Source organism: Pelecanus crispus, chromosome Z (assembly GCF_030463565.1).
Source record: "Pelecanus crispus isolate bPelCri1 chromosome Z, bPelCri1.pri, whole genome shotgun sequence".
NCBI lineage: Eukaryota > Metazoa > Chordata > Aves > Pelecaniformes > Pelecanidae > Pelecanus > Pelecanus crispus.
Genome location: NC_134676.1, coordinates 63,902,967 through 63,925,669, shown reverse-complemented (window position 1 = coordinate 63,925,669; position 22,703 = coordinate 63,902,967). Strand labels below are relative to the sequence as shown.

The following is a 22,703-nucleotide window of genomic DNA, read 5'->3' as shown; positions in this document are numbered from 1 at the left end:
GTGAATAGTATTAAATGACAGGTTAGGTGGCTTGCTTCTGCACAATGTTTTGATATTTTTAAGCTAATCATATCTTAAGTTCAATAAAAGATGAGCAAACTACGTTGCCACCAATCAATATTTGGTTTACAACTACTAAAACTTTAAGCCTAACTATCAGTTTCTATTCTGGACAATACCCAAGTGGTAAAATTGTGCTAAATTTTGTATTTTTTATAACAGGTCTATGACTTGATCTGGAACTTTACTACCTTAGAAGCCTTCTTTACTAAGCACCAGATAAAAATCACCTATGAGCTGGCAATGTGCTGTTACCCACTGTCTATTGCCCTGTAGCGGTTACTGACTGGATGATGTAAAGAGCCAATATTTCATGAAGCAATTCATTTGCAGCAAGGATTTATGCTTTACTCTTGTCTAAAACTTGGAACAAAAAGTGAGTTACATGAAACCTGTTATTTCCATTCACTCCTGAAATGCCTTACTCCACAGTAGAAAGATAAAAGTCTTCTCAGTATGAAGTTAAAGACTGACAGCTTGGCAAACTCTGGGGCAAGAAATTACTGAAACTTTCTATCTTTTGAAAGCAAGGTCCTTGTCAGAAATTAGGGAACCTATTTTCTGTTATAATAATTTGAAGTAGTGCTCGTTATGAGCCAGATATGCTTCGAATATTTTAAAAGCAAGCTCCAGCCTGAAGAGGTTTGCAAAATTTCATCAGACAGTAATAGTATTGTTAAGTAACTGACTTTACAAAATTTGACTCAGTTAGCAGTTTTAGTTCAACGTCCTCAGAAAAATCAGTCACTAACTCTAATCATTGTTCTATAATCATTATGTGCTATACTAATCTAATGCTCATAAAAAAATTAAGCCAGTAGATAAAATCCTTACTTTCCGTGAGAAATTAAAAGTGATTTAATATATGAGAGTTGATACTATACTTGTAAGATACAACATACAGTTTGTGGTGCTCTCTGTCAGGAACAGGATGGAATGACAGAGTTATTTTGAACTTCTGTCTTGAGCTCAGACTCAATATCCTATCCTGAAGATTTTCATCACTTGTCTTGAGAACTACAATTCAAACACAGCCATGAACTGAAATTACTATACGTTTAAAATTCTACTCTCACCTTGTTTGCCACATCTCCAAAAGTCAAGTTTGTCAGAGCCATTCCAGCATACCTCCTTAAAGTAACACTATAGTGATCATTTGTAAGTCCATACATTTCACAATCCACTTGCAAGAGTTCAGCAATGGCCTGCAAACCTCCTTTAAAAGCAAACAAATAAGAAAATAAATAATATCTGTACTCTAATGTCATGAGTACAGTACATACATACCAAGGAGCAAATTGCATTTAGATGTCCAGAAGAAATCTCAAACATCTGAAAACCAGAAGGCTCAGAAAGGTAAATAGTTAAATACTGACTTTGGGTCTTTAATCCTGTGCTTAGTAGCAGCTGAAAGGTATGACACCATGACATTGAGATTTCAGGGGAAAATGGGAACAGGAGGAATTACGAAATAGTAAGAAGCACACTTGTCTTTTAATTCCACCCAGCCAAAGTCATGTTTGACTGATGAACTTGCACCACTTACATAAAAGGCTATTTAGTAAATCTGAAAATTACTAATATTATTATCACTGAATGCTATTTTCTGAGAAAAATACATAGAATATTTTCACTGATAATGAAAAGTGGCAAATTAAGGAAAATTGCATGCACAGAATTTACTGAGCACGGACTAAAAAATTCAGGCTGTTAAACGGGAACCAACTCATGACAAAAACCAAACCAAACCAAAATGCCAACCTCCCACCCTGGAAAGCAATCTCCGTTCTAAATGCAATACTTCTAAACCAGCAAATATTTCCATAATAATACCGCTCTTCCAAAACTCACAATTCATGCCAGAAAAAAGAGTAACTGACATCATAATTTATCCACCAGGAAATGGTTTGGTTAATTCAAACTGCATTCATCACTTAGAAGGCAACAACTGACACAAATGAACTGATGATCTGTTTAAACTGGTAGTAAAAAACCAAAGCCATATGCCCAGTGAGATACACAAGGAGCGTCGCTATTTCCAGCAAGCTTCTCAAAGAAGTCAGAGAAACACATTTGGCCTTACCAAGCTCATTCATTGCATGCCTGTGTTCTTCATCAAATGAAAGTTTCATCAAAACACACACTGCGGGACAGATTTGATGATCCACTGGAGCAGGCACTGATCCAGAAATAGGTAAAAATTAGTATTTCCTATGTGATTTTGTCTAGATCATAAGTTTTCTTAAGTGAATCTAATCTTAGGATAAATCAATTGCAGTTTTGTTCAGGGTTTGTATCTTCCCAGTGATCCACAAACAGACAATTATTTAAGAATGTTACTAACAAATGCGTGTACTAGAACGTATTTGATGCTGAAAAAGAAATTAGAGAGAATCCTGAACATATGTATTAAGTAAGAAATATGACTCCCAGTACAAAAAAATTATCTTACTGCTTTTAAAAATAAATAGTCAAACAAATCAATAAGGTTAAATATTCTGGTGGCATTAAATAATATGCTACCTAATGTAAGCTGTTTCTTTGGTTGTTATGTCCTTATGAATGGTTAATTAAAGCCTTTGTTTCATAACACTGAAGTTTTTAAGTTCACAATTTTGTGAGCTAGATTCTGGCTAATGCACAAATGGTAGTGGTACATCTTGTTCAGAGCCCCACTCCTGCTAAATGGTTCTTGTGGTAAACTCCAACACCCGTGATGCAGGCCAGTGATTTCAGTAGTGCTTCTGTCACAGGCATCTACAGCTTGTATTTACAAAATACACTCAATTCAGAAAAGCAGCTAAGCAATCCAGGTCAAATCTTTTTTCTACCTGTTCCCTGAGAAAAAGCCTATTCACCTACATTGTCACTTCTCTCGTATATTAACAGTGAAGTATTTCTTACGTACACGTTATAAATAACAGTTCATATTATATTGAATAGATTGAGATTATTTAATTTGTTCTCTCTGTCCCCCTCCTAAATGAAATGTGCTATCCCCTGAATACATCTGCATGAAAAGCAATTTGGGATTATTTATTTAGATATGTTTCATTATCCATTAAAATGTAAAACAGAGTAAGTACATATTCAATATTAATTTACAGATTATAAATATAAAACACTAGAATTATTATCTGGAAAGCACACCAAGGTCTACGATTTAAATAACAAGTTTATAAATAGGGTATAATCTCTGTAACAGATGCTATTTCCTAAACACTATCTCAACTTAAAAAAAAAAAAAAACAAAACCAAAAAACCACATACACACACACGTAAGAAAACTCACATACATTCAATAAGAAGTCAGATTAAAGTTGCACTTTTTGTAAATTCACTGTTTTCAATATATCCTTGAAACACTTTTATATGGCTTGCAGAACCTACTTGGGTTTTTGTCTTGGTCCATGCCTTGTTCATGTGCTTCCTGCCATTCCCAACATGTTTCACAGTAAGCACGGATCTGCTCCAAAAGATGGAGCACGCGGATTTCCCGTCTGCCTCGCTTATCATCGGGCTGGGAGTGAATGATGTTATGCAGTGCAGCGCTGGCTCTGGCACGGGCCTCTTTACTACCACGAGAGTTTCCTAACAAGACAGAGTCTTTATCGTTGCCATGTAAAAGCTGGATGAGGAGAGGAAGACATCCAGACTGACGCATGGCTATGCAGCTGTCTTGGGAGCTAGACATTGCTAGCAATGTTCTTGACATGTCATCTTTATCATGAGTACCAAGCATTGATAATAATGAATACACCATTTCCACCTGCAGGTTAAATGATTTTAAAAATACAGTTACATTTAAAAAACACACATTAAATAAAATTAAAATGAAAATTGAATGTATGCATGAGCCAAAAAGCCTTATTTAATGGTGCAAAAAATTGTGCTATTTAGAAATAATTAAGTACTATTACTACATCAGCATTCACAATCTTAATAAATATCACTTAGTGGTTAAATGGCTGGAAGTGGGTAGTAGCTGTATGTAACTGTATTAATCTACAAGACCAATGGCAAAGACTTCTAAATTTCCATTGTACAAGAAGATTAAATAAACATACTACTGAAAGCATTTGAGAAACCTAGAATATATTTAAAATTAATTCTGTCTCAAAAATATGCTCTGTATGAATCACACTTTCATGTGAAGATGCTCTTCAGTGAAAGACTATTTGTTATGTGGCATTAAATACAATTATTCTAGACAAAGGGTAAGAACGATTACATGAATTTTTAATTTACATTGTGCTAAAAAAATCTTTCATCCATGTATTCTAAAGTTTTCCTTTAAAACTATTTCATATTAACTAGCAATTTTTTGTTATGATAACTGACTTGCATATGGACCAGATTATTTACAGTAAATGCAAAACTGAAGAGTTAAATTAACATTTCTTTACAGGGATAAAACCAGTAAAGCAAACAAATGCTCAGTTAATATATATAAAACAGTGAGCATTTGTCAAATTAAATCAAGTCATGAAAACCCAGTGTTACACATTTAACTTGTAGTAACCACATCTCTCATCAAAAAATAGCAATTTTTGAGGGATTCCCTTGGCTGTCATGTAATACAGTGGGCAACACATTATCTTTCCCATTCTGTTTTCTTCAGGAATAGCTTTAGATCAAGAAATGCATTTGGTTCTTCTAGTGAACTTTTAGTAGAATAACAGGATGTAGAGAATAGTTTTAGGTGCTATCTAGACACTCCGAACTCCTACAGCCAAGATAAACAGGAACATTCAAAATCAAAGCACAACATAAAAGAACTATCAAAGCGAATTGTAAAGTAGCAGCATGTGTGTTTCTTTAGAATATACTAATTAAGGAAGAAATGAGACCTGACTGTTAGACAACATTTTCTACTAATAACTAGGTATTTGCACTGGTTGCCAGACCAATGAATAGTTTCATTTGGTTTCTTCAGAGACAACTCTAATGTGCCTAAAGATGAGTATAAATACCGAGTTATAAAAAGATTGGATAGCAGTGGGTAGACTAAGCAGCCAGTCTGTTAATATGTACTTCTCTAAATACGACAGGATTGCCGAAGCAACAGAAAGCTTAGAATCTGTGAAACTGTATGATGACATGCAAAATCCACTGAAATAGTCTTGGAGCCAATTCTGACAGCCTAGCATCCCAGTTTGGAGATCCTGTCTTCTTGGTCTGGGAAAAATCAAATATAGTATTACAACAAACCACTCAGATTCTTACAGGAGAGTGAATTTGATCTGCTTTATGCATGCCTCTTGACAAATACTTCAAGTGGCAGCTTTAATCCAGTGTTACTTAGATTCGGAAGGTGGAGCTTTTGTCAGAGAATAAAGCTGAAGATGCCACCAAAATCCAGTCTCCAGGTTGTGGCAAATACAGTACAGGGAAAACTAAAATTTCTCTCTCTCTGTATATACACACTGTCCACAGATACATCTCCTTCTGCATCTGTAAATGCATTCCTCTATTTAGAATCTCTACCACTTTCCCTTCTTCTCATGCACTAATCTTAAGCTTTTCCTACCCCACAGCACACTCCGTTCAGCCTATTTCTTTGCCTGTATCCTTCTACACTCAGTCCCCTTCCCTGCCTTCAAGGGGTCTCCTGTCGTCTGCAGCTTCTGGGAATTCTACGATTTGCAATGAAAACTTGCAGACAGACAGACTAGCCGACGTCACCCTCATTTGGTACATGCATACAATGCAGAGACGAAATTACAACATTATAACGCTGTTTTAAGGCCCGAAATAATTAATACTATGTCAAGCTAATAGGCCCTGCTTCCCAGAAGACTGCGCTCAGCACACCACCAATAGTGTCTATACTGCTGCTGATTCCAGAGGCAGTATAAACTCCCGTGGTTCATTAACTCAATTTTGTGTTACAGATTTGCCCTTTTCTTCCCCTCTCTTTTTATGCTGCACATATACTTTGAGCACAGCCTTTTGTGAACAGACATTTATCACTGTGAAGGGCTTACATATTTTTTTTTTTTTTTCCCATTTAATTTCTTAGCAATTGCATCTGTTTTGTGGATTTGGACTCTGGAAAACTATTTGAAGAACTGCACCTAAAAGGGTTAGTTTTCATCATGGATTATAAATCAACACCACAAACTTTTTAGATATTCTAGTAATTTCTAGCAATCATTTTCTCCTTACTGCAACAACTCTTAACTGATCATCAACAACTAAAAAAAAGAATTTCTGTGCATATATTTTAAAAATTGAAAAAATATTCTAAAATTTTAACTCCATAAAATTACTATGTGTGGATAGATCGTTCAGCTAATATTAGTACTACTGGCAGAAACAATGAGGTTATTGTATTAGTAAAAATGTAGCATTAGCGACCTGTGGTTTGTAATCTTCGGTTACCTTGGTACCCAGATGACTTGTCAGTCTGCGAGGAACAGAATAGTTACTACTAGAGCTCATAACACTGGCTGTCTCGTGGTCCATCCGAGCAGCAGATGCCTACAAATTGAAACAAAAATTCAATATAAAGCAAAGTCTGAGTGAAAAAACAACTACTGGCTAATTCAGTTTCAGCACTGGATCATGAAATCATATTGACAGTAATGAACTGTCAATATACTTTTGTTAAATTACATCCTCTCTGCCCTGACACAACTTAGAGGTCACTGTTAAATTGAGTTTTATTAACAACTTTTCCTGAAATTAAGTCTCAATAGAGTTGTATTTTCAATGAAACTATTTTATAATTACAATTTTCACCATGAAGGAGAAGTGGACTTTACAACAAACTGAACTGTAATTTTTACAGAGAGAAAAAAACAGCCTCAACTTTTATGTCAGATTATGTAGTGCACAGGAGTAAGTCTGTACTTCTTCAGAACACAACCAGGTATGCAAGAACTGACAAGTAAAAAGAGATTCATGTGGACAAAGAATAACCCAACTTGAATTTGTCTGTATCAAAAGCAAATTATGAGCAGATGAATCTATTTCATTTTTTTAATAAAAGCTATGAAATAATGTTGACACTACTTAGTGTAATTTTCCTAGAAATTATTGTAAATAGCATGCTCCTACCTGTAGTAGCAAGACCCAGTTATTAGTATCTTTGTCCTCTTTTAATCCATTTTGTGTATTTACATTTTTCCTCTTTTTACCATCTTTTATCCACTCACTCTTTGCCTTTTTTTCCCCTTGTTGTTGCTTGCTTTCTTTTTCTCTGTTTCCTATCTGTGGAGTTTCCCTAACTATGTCCCTCCCTTCCCACTCACTTGGAGGAACTCCAAAATACATTTGAAGAGCAAATACTTTTAGTAGCAGAACACTGTTTCACTGAGGTAGTCACCAGTCTTTTGTTGATCCTCTACAAAGTCTAAAATCTGTTCGTGAAATTATTAGTTTAATTTGCAAGACATTTTCAAGCTATCTGGATCACTAAGTATCAATTTTTTTTCCAACAAAAATATATAACACACTGAAGAAAACGGTATGAAAATGTTTGAATTAATTTCTGTTTTTTCTAGGTGCACCATAAAGGAAGAAGAATATTCCTCTCTGAGTATTTGCTGTTCATACAGTTCAACATCTTAAATTTGAAGTTGAAAGTGAGTAACAGTAAAAGGTAGGAATAACTTCATGTAGTGTTTGCCTAGACAGTAAAAACTTCTAGTTATACTGGAATATTTAAACAGACATTATTATACTCATTTCACTCTCCCATTTGAATCCAGAACATTTCATGCATGTGCCAGAATAAGTATTATGCTAAAAGAGTATAAATAGAATGATGTGAATTCACACAATTTTTTCTAATATATATTTCCTATGTAAACAAGCCCTTATTTCTCCGTTGAGAATAGGAAAAAATCAAAATCTAAAAGCTTAGCATGAAAATTATATTGGATTTTCTCAATTATTCACTTAAATAATCTGCTAGGAATATGCGAATGAATTCCCAGATTTTTACACCAAGTAATCCCTTCATATCATCTTGACCTCGAATTACTTTCAGAGGATTACAGGTTCAACATAATGTACATGCCAGAACTCTCCATTAGTAGGTTGAATATGATTGTTTTATCCAAGAAGGTAAGACAGACATAGGTTTGGAGCACTACCTATTAAAATTCACCATGATATAGAAAGAAATAGCATAATTTTCCTATCGTTTCCCCAAAACTGCATCAACTTTGATTCAGATAACTATTTCCTTCAGAGCCATCATGTGACCTTGCTACTTTGAGTACGCCAGGATGCCCAAATGAAGTGTAATTACGTTTCTTACCGGCTCCTAAAGACTAATGTGAAAGAGCTAGTGTAAGGTGTGTAGCCATTCCTCTGAGAAAAGGGGAAACGACAAGGACATGTTACATGCACTCTTCTTGTGTAGAACTTTCTCTTTCGGTATCTTCTATCTATGTATTTCATCCTGTTTTCTCCTCTTATACTTTACCGTCTTTCGCTCATTGTTTTATTACGCTTGCTATTTACTCTGTCAATTAGGTAATTTTGTGACACATTTTCTTAACAAAGTAGACAACCTCATTGAATACCTTTATAAACTTGCAAAACAAAGGTATGAAAAAAATTTTACTTCAGCAGCAGGATAGTGAGTGTAATGGAAAAGAGAAGATAGCTAAAAGATGGTGCAGAAAAAGACATAACTGAATCCTGAAAAATCCTGGATTCAATCAGCAGTTTTTCAATTAACATTGATTATATGACTACAAAACCAGTCAGAACCAAATGATACGGTCAAAACTTTTTTTGCACTCAACTGAATAGTGATTGCTTAAAGTATATTGAGCTGGTTTATCATAAGTAAGTGTTATGCCCAATCCATTAAACCTCCTCTGTCTGGACTTGCACTGGAAGTAAATAATCCCCAGATGTCTCTTAACACAGATTCAGCGCCCTGGATCTATCCACCTTCAGGAGGACAGAATATGCATGTTTTATACATTTTTATGAGGCAAAGTCCAAAACTGCACAAATCCTCAACGTAAGACCTCAATTGAAGTATGAATGTATCTCCCACTTGCCTAAGTCTGCCAAGCTATGACAATCCCTTCTTCCTTCCTTCCCTGTAAAATATCTGTTGTCCAGAATAACTCCTGATTCATACACCCAAGATGGATGATAGAGCCACAATGCATCAATTATTTAAATACATTATGCTTTCAGCCCCAAAGCAGCACTGAACTATTTTCTTCCCAAACAATAAAGCTGTCCTATGAATTAAGAGTCAGAGCCTCAAGCAATTGCTCAGATATGGCTGATGGAACTTAATTCCAAATGGTGATCAAACATATTTCAAAAGCAAAATTATGGGTTGTGCTTACTGTTTAATCAAGTGAAATATTCTAGCCAAACCACAATTCTCTCTGATAAATCTTCTTGTACAAGGCACTTTCAGAAGGATTTAAATAATTCTACTTCACTGGAGTAGCAAAAAAATAGTTTGCATATGAATTCAACTATTAAATTTGTAGTGTGAAGTTTTAAGAACCTGAATTACTAGTGGGAATGTCTCAGCTACAGTGGGAAATCATGAAGGGAATGATCATTAGCACATGGTAAATAAATCAAAAGTATTTTTAGCTAAAGAGAAAAGTCATAAATTTCGATAAATATTTGTTTTAAAAGACAAGTAAAGAATTTAATGTACCCCTCAAAATATTCCACTAATGTATTTCACTAATAAAAGGAACAGCAATGAAAGATTATTTAGAAGCATTTAAATAAGCCTTCAGCCCACTTCCAGGAGATTACCTCACTGATACTACTGTTTCAAAGCTTTATCTAAAATGATATTAAAGAAACATTTGGTTCTCCTCTTTTAAAAAAACACTGATATTTCAGTGATAATTTCTAAAGTGGAAATTTGAACAGTTTTCCATAATTAAATCATAATTCTAATATTACAGTTCACCTGCAATAAAATACATTTTCTGTAGTTGTTCTTGTTATCTCCTTCATAGCACTAGGCTCATTAATCATTTAAACAAAAGAAAAATATCCCTGCAGTATCAAATGTTTATACTTCATCTTATTAAAACATCTCCTTCCAATAAATACAAGAAATCTCTCATGCATAGATGGAAATAAGAAAAAAATGTATCTTCTTAAAATGAGCAGGTGTACAAACACCGTAAGGTACATACCAATATATAAGCATTGTACATTTCAAGTATTTAATTACACTATCAACAAACAAAATATCAATTTACCTGACCAGTACTGCTAGTTGCCATGCTGATTTCTGCTGCTCCTTGACCTTCATTCTGCCTCTCTGTATCATGGGAACCAGCATCATGCTTGCTTTGAGGTGCTCTCTGTTAATATGAAATTACATACAGAAATGAAGTACGCTTTACCATTCAAAGCTCTCTAGACTGTGAACGCATCAATGCTGCATCCTCACAAAACGGTTGAACAGTACTTTGTATTTCATAACCCTTAGCCTCAATAACTAACAGCCGAGACTGAGTGTCTTCGAAAAACTGCAAGATGAAAGTGAAGCATGTCCTCTGAGGATTATAGCCCTGCAAGACAAAGGATTTGCTGTGAGACACAGAAACACCATTTTCCACCAGCTGTGCTCACATTGCTATCAGAAATGTAACAGAACTGGGGCAAACAACTGTCTTTCTGCACTGTCCTGTGATCCGTGCATTTACTGGAGTCTACAGCTAGCACAGTTCAATTAAGCTTCGCATTCAAAGACGAGTAATTTCTGCGTGAACAGAAGGACATCTGTACCGTAAGAATCGTTCTAAATTTTAAGGACAAACAGCGCAGGAATAACCACTCTGATGCAAATAAAAATTATGTAAACTGATACTCATCCACCTAATCATATTTTATGAAAATAAATTCAACTGATCTAGCAAGCTGGTTACAGACATATTTCAGTTCCTTCAGGAGACCCAATTTTCTATACAACTACATGAAAATTAAACTGGTGTCCCTGCCACTGAGAGGGATCACGAGATCAACACGAGAATCAGGCCTTCAAATACAGTTTCTTAATAAAGCAAATAGAATATCTGAGCAGTTATGAAGTGTGTGAAGTATCCAACATCATCTATTAAAGGGTTTAAAATGTTTCAGATTTTCAGAAAGACATAAATAATCCTATCCTTGGAAGTGGCTTGGTTGAAAAGGTATCACCTTACCTCTGAAGCACAACTACTCTCATAATATTAGTTTTGATGCCAAATCTCATTTTTCAGACTCAGAGGCTACCACCTTAACAGACACCACTTTTATATCCCTCTCAATTAATCTGTTTAACTACACTTGGTGTATTAAATTCAGTTTCTATGCGGTTCTGCAATGTTCTTGAGTAGTACAGCCTATGATAGCATAGTCTGCCTCATCTTGCTTTATGGAAATTTCTCTTACTTTTAGCAGAAACATGCCTCTCTTCAATGTACATACACTGAAACTCCTTTAGTTACCTGGTGATCAAACTCACTGGCATACTAGCTCTATTTGGTTCATATAAAGACATCAGTCTCAAACCCAGAAAATATTTAATGTTGAACAGAATTTCAGAAACCAGTATAAATAACTAAATATGTGAAGTGATAATTTAGGCATAAACTTAAAAAAATGAAATCCATACAGCTTAACTAAAGGAATAAGATATGTCAAAGAACACAGTAGTATTAGACAAAGTAATAACATGCGAAAATCGAAAACAATGATGGGTTACATTTTTCTTAACATCATATATTCAGTTATGGAAAACGAGTAACCCACAAAGCAAAACTCACAAAATATTTTAGAAGACACAGTGTTACTGTTCTTTTAAATCTGATCTGTAATTTTAAAAGTCACCATCTCTTGTCATTGTGTACGCAATGACATTGTTATTGATGCTCATACAATAACTAAAGAAATTTTGGTTCCAAATACAAGACTGTCAACCCAGTCAAGATCAGGCCTTGCTATACTACATGCTGAATACGTCATAACGTATTATATGCTAAATCCATGTCTCACAGTACTTTCAATCTTGAATAAAGTGTAATGATGAGTTTGACAAAATCTAGATCTAAGCCTCCAGCATAACTCAGGACAGAATTTTCCAGTCATTAGGTGACAGTAATTTTCAGTCGCATGAAGAAAGTAGTATTCAGTGTACCTACAGGTGAAAAGCTGAACTCTTCATTAGCCAGGCTCTGATCCACTGGGTCACCTGAGGGGGAATAATGCTACTTTTCCAAGAACACTCCTGGGTTTGGGGCAATTTTTTTGGTGTGGTGATTATGGTGTCTCTGTTAAATAGTTTTGACGAATTTAGAGCACAAACACAGATATTTCTCTGACAAGAAAAGTCTGTGCTCTGCTCAGCACTCTCTGTGCTCCTCCTATTCACAGATGTTTTGTTTCCTACATGCTATTTATGAAAGATGTGGCTTCCTGTTCCCCTCAAGTGCTCTCAAAAATATGCCACTACAAAAAGTAGTCAACATAACACTCGAATTAGTTTATAATTAGAAGGCAATTTTCAACAGTTACTAGCAGGGCTCATCTAACTTTAAACACAGTATGCACTCACAACACGCCCAAACGTGCACACACATTACCGTCACACAAGTCATCAGCTGAGCTTGAATGTCAAATCTGCAAGTTCACAGCAAAGAGTTTTTACCACTTCAGCTAGCAAATTAATTTGAAGTGAAAAGCTCTTCCCTTCATGCAGACTGGCCCAAAGGAGTTAACAGTAACACAGGCAGCTGATAGCAGGTATTTATTCAAAACTGATTCTTTATGGAAATATAAATAAATATTTATTAGAGAAGTATTAATATAGATTTAACGTAAGTACCAACATACATTTATTATATATGCATACTATATAATATATAAAAATAATATGTACCCAGAGACATATGGATGATTAAAATATATTTTTGTATACATAGAGCATTCCTGTGAATAAATTAATCTTAATCTGACAGACTGTGGATGAGTGGTTATAAAGACTGTATAACCACTGCAAGTATGCCCCCTCTTCACATTACCTTTTAACACTGAACGTAGGACCTGCAGATGAAAATACATAAACTACCCACCACATCAGCAAAGAACCAGAGCACATAAACAGCAGCAGACTCTCTAACCTCTACATGAGGTAGAGCAGCTACAGAATGGTATGCAGGTTCCCTAGGTTAAACAGCACCACCTATTTTGAGGCATGATTTCATTATTTCCAAGCGTAAGCTGGGTTTATAGTCCTCTGCCAGTTCTGAATTCTGGCATCATACTACAAAAGTCACTTTAACAGAGTATGCTTCTTTGCTCTTGCAGCAAAATGGTGGAAGATGCATGTGCCTATTACAGGAAGATAGCGCCGCTCCCTCCATCCTGTTTGCCACTGCTTTCTAAGCGCTTCTGAAGTCAACTATAACTATCAGTTGTCAATTATTAACTTCCCTGTATTTACCGGAAGAAAAATGATACATCTCAGGCTATTTTACAACAGTTGCAAGCACAGCAGGCCTTGATCATTTTTGCTAAGACAACCAATTACAAATAATTTTACCTAATACTTTGTCAACATGAGTTGCCAAAGCAGCCCTTTGTGTATTTATTAGGACAGAAGAACATTCTGTGCATAAACCACTGTTTTTTCCCCAATATTAAACTACCCTGTATCTTCTATGTATTGAAAACTACACATACGCTATTATTTTCTAGATAACAGAAAATGTTTATTTTACCATTACTTCATATTAAGCACTATAGGCATACAGGTATAAGTAAGAAAATAAGACAAAGAACAATGCAACAAACAAAAATAAGAAACAGTAAGACTGAAAGAATTTTGCTACAGTTAGGTCAAAGAAGAAAGAAAGTCTAGTGAGTCAGATCCTTGAGAGAACTCCTGTCCATCACAGTTTAAACAGTTTAAAGCTTGCTGAGCATAATGTCTGTATGGAATAAATCTTTTACATTCCATCTACAACACTGCCCAATGGAAATACTTCACATATTTCAAATGACAGATATAAAAAAAGGCCTGTACCACTATAACAAATTGAAAACCCCATACTAAACACTTGCCAAGAATTTGCTTTTTTCTTTTAAATAATTTCAGATTTGTACCTGACAGCCAAAAATTCTCTTTGAAGGGTCCAACTCTACAGTGGATTTCAAACCTTATTATGAAAATCTTGCAAAATATCTAACAGAAGTCTCAGGAAATTTGAAGGTACCATCACTTGCAGATAAATTACTTCAATTTTTTTTAGTAGCATTTACCTGACTTAGTAATTTGCCAAACCTTAAAAATGTGCTAAAATGTGAGCCAAAATTTTCTCTGCTCATTGATTTCCAAAAGCTATTTTTACAGTGCAGTACTACATGTGGTCTTATTCTACAAGATATATTGCACTTGGATTCCACAGTGATTGGCATCACCACAGGGGCCAACTGTATCAGTAGACAAGCTATGGTATTTATTATTGTTACTAAATCTTTATAAACATAAGGACCACATTCAATTTGAGTATCACTGTATCAGGCACAGTATAAAAATATAATAAATGCCTCATGTTTATATTTTTCAGTTAAATGGACTCTGCAGTTTGACTGCTACTACCTTCCTCCTTGCCACCAGGCAATTTCAGGTGTTTTCCATAGGAGATGGCCATCCTTTGGAAATGATTAGAACACACTATAAAGTATTGATAAGTGTGTAGTGACTGCCTCCTTTACCACCAGAACCCTGGCAACTCTGTCCTAAAACATGTAACTATACCACCAGCCATCCAGACAGTTTACAGATAAGACACATCACAACACAATTTCGATATATTAGAATTTCCATGTATTCAGCAACTAAATAATGTGGTGAAAAGAGTGAAGAACTAAGACAAAAACTTCTTTAATTCTGCAGTTGCATCTCAATGCTGTTTGAGTCCTTGAGCTTAAGTGAGTCCAAAATACAGTGGGTTTTTTTACCAGAGTTAAGAGATAAACACTCTGGGGACAGGATCTGTCTGACTAAATGGGGCAAAAGTATCTGCTGAGAGGCTGGCCAACCAGGTAGGGAGAGCTTTAAACTAGAAATGGCGGGGGACAGAGCTATTTCTCAACAAACAAGTAAAGAAGTTGGTGATAGGGTAGGCAAGGCAACGTCTGTGGCTGAAGGGAACACAAGGGCAATCCACACAACTGAGATGTAGCTGAATCCCTTTTGAGCACAGCCACGTAAGGAAGGAGGTGCAGCAGAACAGCCTTGTGGGGAAAGCTCTCAAGCCTGTGATAGGGAATCGGCACTCTTCGGTGATTCTCTGGCATGCCTCTACACTAATGCACACTGCATGGGAACAAAGAGGAGAAGTTAAAAGTGTGTGCAGTCATGGCGCTATGACCTCATTGGGATCATGAAGACATGGTGGGATAGCCCATTTGAGTGCAAGGCTGCAACTGAGGAATACAGACATTTTAGGAAGGACAGTCTGGGAAGGCTCAGGGGAGACCTTATCACTCCCTACAACTACCTGAAAGGAGGCTGTAGCGAGGTGGGTGTTGGTCTCTTTTCCCAAGTAACAAGTGATACGACAAGAGGAAACAGCCTCAAGTTGTGCCAAGGGAGTTTTAGATTGGATATTAGGAAGAAATTGTTCACCAAAAGGGTTGTCAAGCATTGGAACAGGCTGTCCAGGGAAGTGGTTGAGTCAACATCCCTGGTGGTATTTAAAAGATATGTAGATGTGGCTCTTAGGGACATGGTTTAGTGGGACTTGGCAGTGTTAGGTTTATGGTTGGACTTGGTCTTAAAGATCTTTTCCAACCTAAATGATTCTATGATTCTAAGGCAAGGAGGGGTAGTTGTCATTTATGTGAGAGAGCAGCTAGAGTGCATGGTGCTCCGCCGGGGGACAGGTCAGGAGTCAGTCAAGAGCTTATGGGTGAAGATTAGCAGGCAGACCAACATGGGTGCTTGTTGCAGTGCACATCTGCTAAAGACTTCCAGAAAAAGAAACAGATGAGACCTTTTCCAAACAACTGGAGGAAGCCTCATGTGTACAGGCCCTGGTCCTCATCGGGAACTTCAGCCACCCTGGTATCTGCTGGATGGGCAACAGCAGGATGAAACATTCTAGGAGATTTCTTGAGTGCTCTGATGACAACTTCCTGACACAGGTGATTGAAGAGTCAACAAGGAGAGGTACTGTGCTGGACCTGATACTTACAAAAAAGGAAGAATTAGTCGGGGGTGTCAAAGTTAGAAGCAGCCTTGGTTGTAGTGACCACGAGATGGCAGGGTTCAGGATCCTAAGAGGAGGGAAAAGGGCAAAAACTGAACCACAGACATGCATTGCAGGAAAGCAGATTTCAACCTTTTCAGGTATCTGCTTGGAAGTATCGCATGGGATACAGCCCTGCAGAGAAGAGGGGCCCAGGACAGCTGGCTGATATTCAAGGATCACCTCCTCCAAGCTCAAGAAAGGTCCAACCCAACAAGTAGGAAACACAGCAAGGGCAGAAGGAGGCTTGTATGGATGAGCAAGAAGGTCCTAACTGAACTTAGGCATTAAAAGGAAGAGTGCAAGAGGCAGCAGTGGGGTCAGGTGACCCAGGAGTAAAGAGCTGTTGTCCAGTCATGCAGGGATGTGAAGGGCAACAAGAAAGGACTCTACAAGTACATGAACAGCAAAAGGAAAACTAGGGAAAACATGGGCCTTCTGCTGAATGGGGAAGGGGACCTGGGACATAGGACACAGAAAAAGCCAAGGTACTCAGTGCCTTCTTTGCCTCCATCTTTATCAGCAAAACCACCCTGCAAGAATCCGGGTCCCTGAGACCAGAAGGAAAGTCTGGAGCAAGGAAGACTTACCCTTGGTGGGGAGGACCAGGTTAGGGAGAGCTTAAACAAATTGGACATAAGTCCTAATGGCCTCATGGGTTGCACCCATGAGTGCTGAGGGAGAGGGACGATGCTATTGCAAGGCCACTCGTGAATGATCATGGCAGCACAGAGAGGTTCCTTAAGACTGGACGAGAGCAAATGTCACTATCTTCAAGAATAGCAAGAAGGAAGATCAAGGGAACTACAGGCTAGTCAGCCCCATGTCAGTCCCTGGGGACTGAAGATCACAGAGGAGATCCTCCTGGAAAGCATTCCCAGACACATGAAAGACAAGAAGGTGACTGGGAGCAGTCAGCAGGGTTTTACAAAGGGGAAGTCAAGCTTGACCCTTCTACAATGAGGCGACTAGCTTGGTGGATGAGGGAAGAGCAGCTGACGTTATTTACATCAACTTTAGTAAGCCTTCAGACACTGTCTCCCATAACATCATCACAGACAAGCTGTATGGGTTAGATAAGTGGACAGTAATATGGATTGAAAACTGGCAGAACAGCTGGGCACCAGAGGGTTGTGATCAGTAGCACAAAGTACATTTGGAGGCAAGTCACTCGTGATGTATGCTAGGGATCAACACTGGGACCTGCACTGTTCAACATCTTCACTAATGACCAGGACGCTGGGACATGGTGCACCCTCACCAAGTTTGCAGATGACAGAAAACTGGGAGGAGAAGCTGATACACCAGATGGTTCAGCTGCCTTTCAGAGGGACCTGGACAGGCTGGAAAAATGGGGTGATGGGAACCTCATACAGTTCAACAAGAAGAAGCGCAAAGTCCTGCACCTGGGAGGGAACAACCCCAGCCACCAGTACATGCTGGGGGCCACCCAGCTGGAAAGCAGCTTGGTGGAACAGGACCTGGAGGTCCCAGTGAACAAGTTGAACATGCTAGCAATGGACCTGCATGGCAAAAACTCCAGCAGTATCCTGGGCTGCATTAAGAAGTGCATTGCCAGCAGGTGAAGGGAGGTGATCCTTCTTCTCTACTCAGCTGGTGAAGCTGCATCTGGAGTACTGTGTCCTGTTCTGGCCTTCCCAGTACAACAGAGGTATGGACTTACTGGAGCAAGTCCTGTGCAGGGCCACAATGGTGCTTAAGGGATTGGAGCACCTCTCACATGCAGAGAGACTGAGAGAGCTGGGACTATTCAGCCTGGAGAACAGAAGGCTCAGGGGGTCTCATCAATGTGTATAAACACCTGGACTGGTTAATATGTCAAAAAAACAGGCAACTTTAATTGTACATGCCACAGTCAGCTTCACATACATTTTTCCCCAAAATCCTAGAATTATGAAACCATTATTTTTCATAATAGGAGAATACAGATCCCTTAGTAATACAAATAATGCTCTGAGCTTTCACAGTAGTTATTTTGGGTGAAGACAAACCATAAAATATTCAGGTCCAACATACAATTTATATTTCATTTACCAGCACAAGAAATGGAGTTGACCTTGTAAGTCAATTTCCACTGTAAGAGCAGTTTTTGATAATACCGATTACTACTATGGACTTTGTAATTTACGGGAAATATTATTTTGTATTTATTAATACAGAACCCAATACTTAAACACTAAAAATACGTCAGGCTTCTATAATGAAGTCTGACAGAAGCTGTATTCATGCTTTTTTTTAATCTTATATCTCTCAAAGGATAAGCAAACCATGAAGGTGCTTATCAGAGATTCATATTTAGAAAGGTATGTACAACTGATTGTTGTAATTATTCGCTAAAACCAAGACTCAGCCTTTATAACACACTGCACTTTGGCATTTTTACTCAAATTTCAAGTTAAACTTTAAACTGATATAGCATTAGTGATTAAAGTTCAATAGTAGCATGAAGACTAATCCAGGTATTCCACCCTCAGTTTACTGGTAAGAGAGCAAGTACAAGCCTACATATACTGACTAGTTGATTAGCTGTGACATCACTAGCTGATGGAAAAAATCCTGCCTACCACTTTATTCAAATAATTTGGGCTTTTTTTTTTAGGAAAAGATACATACCATAATCCAAAGAAGGCAAGTAATTGCTCACTAACCTCTGCTTCAGCTGCTTGTGATTGCAGGAGCTGTCGTATACGAAGAATGTCCTTCTCTATTTGTTGAATTCTTGCCACCCTTGCCTGAAATGAATGCATTTTCATGTTTGATTTTGTTCAAAAACTCCTTTTACTTGCTGTACAGGATGACAATATGAAGAGTTTTTTGCAAATACAGCTGACTACAAAAACACCTACTTAATTCATGTGCTAATTCAAGTGTTCTTCATAATAAAACAGGCATGATTGCAAACATTCAAAACAGTGAGTAGCTGGGTTTTTAATAAAACTGATACTTATTTGGATATAATAGGTCATCACACAGTACACATTCAGGTACAGAAAAATGCTCCAGTTAATTTGCACTGTTTTGCTGTTTCTGAAGCTGACATTTTGTGCAGAACTTTAGCAAATTATTTGACTTTTCATCTCAAATGTTAGAATTCTACTTGCCTTACAGGTATTTGAGAGAGATTTACATTTGCAGAGTGTCTTGAGGTATGAAATGCTGAATTACTTGTATTACATTCAGTTACTATAACGATTTTGGAATTTTCCTTACGCACAGCCTCTGAATATTTTCTGCTCCTACAAATCTCAAAGAATTTAACAGGCTAAGGATGAAGAAAACTACATACTGCTTCTTTGGTTTGTCTGGGATTTTACAGGCATCCCTGAATAAGTGTCTTTTACAGCCGTATTGCTACTCATTTCCCACTACAACGATTCTGTGGTTAGTAAAGGGAATGTTAAAAAACCTGAACATTACAGGATACATGTACTCCATACAAGTTGTACTGTGAAGCATAGGGTGCATTATGATTCTGTGAAACAGTAAGTGTATAAAGTTATATATCCCTGGTATGAGCTTGATAATTTAATAATTGACATTATTTGGCTTTAAAAGTGGGCAGAAAATAATTAGCCCAATAGTATCAGTATGTGACAGAACACCAAACTGATTATATAGTATTTTTTTGTGTGATGAATACCTTAATAAAATGCATGCATAGTTGAAAGAAAAATCCTGATTCTTTCACCTGATTAACATTTACAATACTATACTAAAAAAGGAAAGGCTTTGTGCATCTAGTGGACACTACAAGGATCAGCATTATAACCAATCTTATTTAACACCTTTATAACCTTAGAATGGAAGTAAGATGAACTTCTAAAAGGTGCTGAAGCCAAAAGATACACATGGAATAGAAACACAATGTTATCTAGAAATTTTAGAAATATAGAAGAAATTATAATCACAGAATAGAATGAATTTTGGAAACAAACATCATAAGCAGCTATGGGAAAAGCATCATAAACATCAACATTTAGTAAAGATGCAAAGCTACAAACATTAATCTATAAATTTGAGTGTGTAAAGCAAAGCATCAGAAAAAATGGCAATAAAAATTAGAAAGCTGCGCACAAAGAAGCTTCAGCACAACACCAGGCAAACAGATAATTCATCCCCACTTTGCTCCTGGTTCAAGAAATTCTTAAGCATTGGAAAGATAGTAAAAATATATTCCTGGAAAGAACTGTGCATTGGTGAAGTGATGCATGACTGACAGAATATGTCTCTGTCTTTAAGAATGACTTGAATTTCCCCTAAATTGAGTTTCCTTCTGTATAAACAGCAATTTATTCCATAAAGGGCACCAAAAGAATCTGAGTATCTGTATATACACACCTAAACATGGGGAAGTGTTTTTGTTCAGTTAAAAAAAATAAATATTGCGTTATTTGCCCAGTATCACTGACAGAGTCCTCAAAAGGGACAGGAATTCAATCCACCCTTCCCAATTTTAGTCCAGCAATTCAAACATCAGTCCATTCCTCTTTCTGCTAATTCATTATTTGTATTACAGGGAAACTGAGGAGGTCCATTAACCAGGAGCATATTTTGTACTAAACACTGTACAGCAGAAAAAAGAACACGTTTCTTGCCACAAAGGCATACAGCCTAATGGCAAACATGCAAAAACAGAGGTACACAATCAAACAAGCACCAGGAATGGTTTTAACTTTAGAACCTATACAAGAAACATCACTTTTTATTCCTGTTTGTTCATAGTATATTCCCATTCATTGTTATACTTATTCATCACTTCTATTAATACAAAATTGTTGGATAAAGTAACTTAATAATTTAAATTTACAAATTATTCAGATTTCACTGCTCTAGTAAGACTTCTAACAACACAAAAAAATTCCTCTATATTCACACCGATAGAAAAAGGCACTTTCTAGAAAGTAAAAATAAGGAGTATTATTTTGTTTTAAAAAGGTTGAGTTTTTTTTTTTTAAATAAAATATACATAATAGAGGAAGTTATTAATGGGTTGGTCTACAAACAAGACCACTGTATGAAACTAACAGTGCTGAAATCTTAATCTGTGCAAGACTCCAGGATCCAAATTTTTGTCTATCTTTAGCGGTCTGCTGTTTCAGCAAACTTTTAAGGACCTTGGGATAAATTCTTATCAGAATGAGCATTTTCGTGATATGGTAAGTATTTCTAAACCTAAAAAAAAAAAAAAATCCTTCTTGTTCTGGCATGAAGGAAAAGTAAGTTCTATGTGAACACGATTTCAGTCTTGGAATTGGAATTTTTACATTTTATAGAAATCAAAGTTTGCTTCTACTCATTACTAAATATATAGGCTACAACATTCAAATAGTCAAAACATGGATAAGTATGCTTTTCAGTTTTTTCAAGTAAGAACTACCATGTGAAGTTATAAACTTCAGGGTACAGTACCAGGTAGTGTAAATAATTAAACAAGCTAAAATAAATTGCTAACAGTCTTCTAACACATCTTTCTGAATAACTGTTGGGCATGTGCTTGATAAAATCTTCATAAAAGATAACATAAACAGTGAGTTGCTGTGAGCTAACTTGCTTCAGAAAGGAGGTTAAAGGAAACAAGGCCCAATCATGAGAGATGAGAGGGAGAAGGCTGTTATTTTGAAGTCCATGAGAAAGGGTGGGTAGCGCATCAATTATTTTGGCCACAGCACGTTATCAGCTCTCTCAGAATAAATCTTTACAATTCTTAATACAGAGATATCTGCAATGCCAGCCTTTATATAGCTGAACCATTCTCTCCCTTCGATCTATGGTTTGCATTGTATTGTGTGTCACAATCTGTTAGGGTGGAAGGAAAATACAGAGCAGAAAGTTGAAAAACTAGCAAGTTCGCTAACACTTGCCAAATAGGAATGGTTCAGTTTGCCCATTTAAACATCATAGTGAAATAATCCAGAATTTGCTTTTGTACACCAATGAACTTCTACAGAGTTTTGGCACCCATCCTTGGTAAAATTAAACCAAGGGGAATTACCAGTCAAATGCACAAGAAGCACATGCAGAAGTAGTTCGTTCCTATTTTATAATCTTTAATTACAATAGACACTAATTTCTGTGAGTATCTAAGTGTTGTACATATGTATTGAGAACAAAACAGTTGTGATAAACCCATGGGGAAACATTAATTCAGAAAAACATAAAATATTTCAACATCTTCCTGGTAGCATTTTTTCCCCACGCGAAATTAAAAAAGAACAAGCAGGGAAGAAGCTACTTTAGGGACACCTTAATTACTTTCACAGTGATATAAATACAGTCAAATGGTTCCTCTGAAAAAATTAATTTATTCTCTGCCTGAGTGCATTTAGAATTTCACCAGCAGCCTACCCTACCTATTTAGCTTACTTCACC

At 36.7% G+C, this 22,703-nt stretch overlaps 1 protein-coding gene across 7 annotated transcripts in view; it reads right to left on the bottom strand.

The window, feature by feature from the left end:
• The window catches only part of APC (APC regulator of Wnt signaling pathway), a 67,168-nt gene that overhangs the window by 11,224 nt on the left and 33,241 nt on the right, over positions 1 to 22,703 (bottom strand). Inside the window, exons 6-12 of one of the 7 annotated variants that reach the window (XM_075725776.1) lie at positions 18,983 to 19,066; positions 10,275 to 10,379; positions 6,445 to 6,543; positions 3,451 to 3,829; positions 2,082 to 2,239; positions 1,894 to 1,897; positions 1,137 to 1,276 (exon numbers count right to left, since the gene is read on the bottom strand). In XM_075725776.1, coding sequence (XP_075581891.1) covers positions 1,137 to 1,276; positions 1,894 to 1,897; positions 2,082 to 2,239; positions 3,451 to 3,829; positions 6,445 to 6,543; positions 10,275 to 10,379; positions 18,983 to 19,066 — 969 coding nt within the window. The remainder of the gene's footprint in view (positions 1 to 1,136; positions 1,277 to 1,893; positions 1,898 to 2,081; positions 2,240 to 3,450; positions 3,830 to 6,444; positions 6,544 to 10,274; positions 10,380 to 18,982; positions 19,067 to 22,703) is intronic. The other 6 variants (XM_075725780.1, XM_075725777.1, XM_075725781.1 and 3 more) reach the window with 6 other exon arrangements.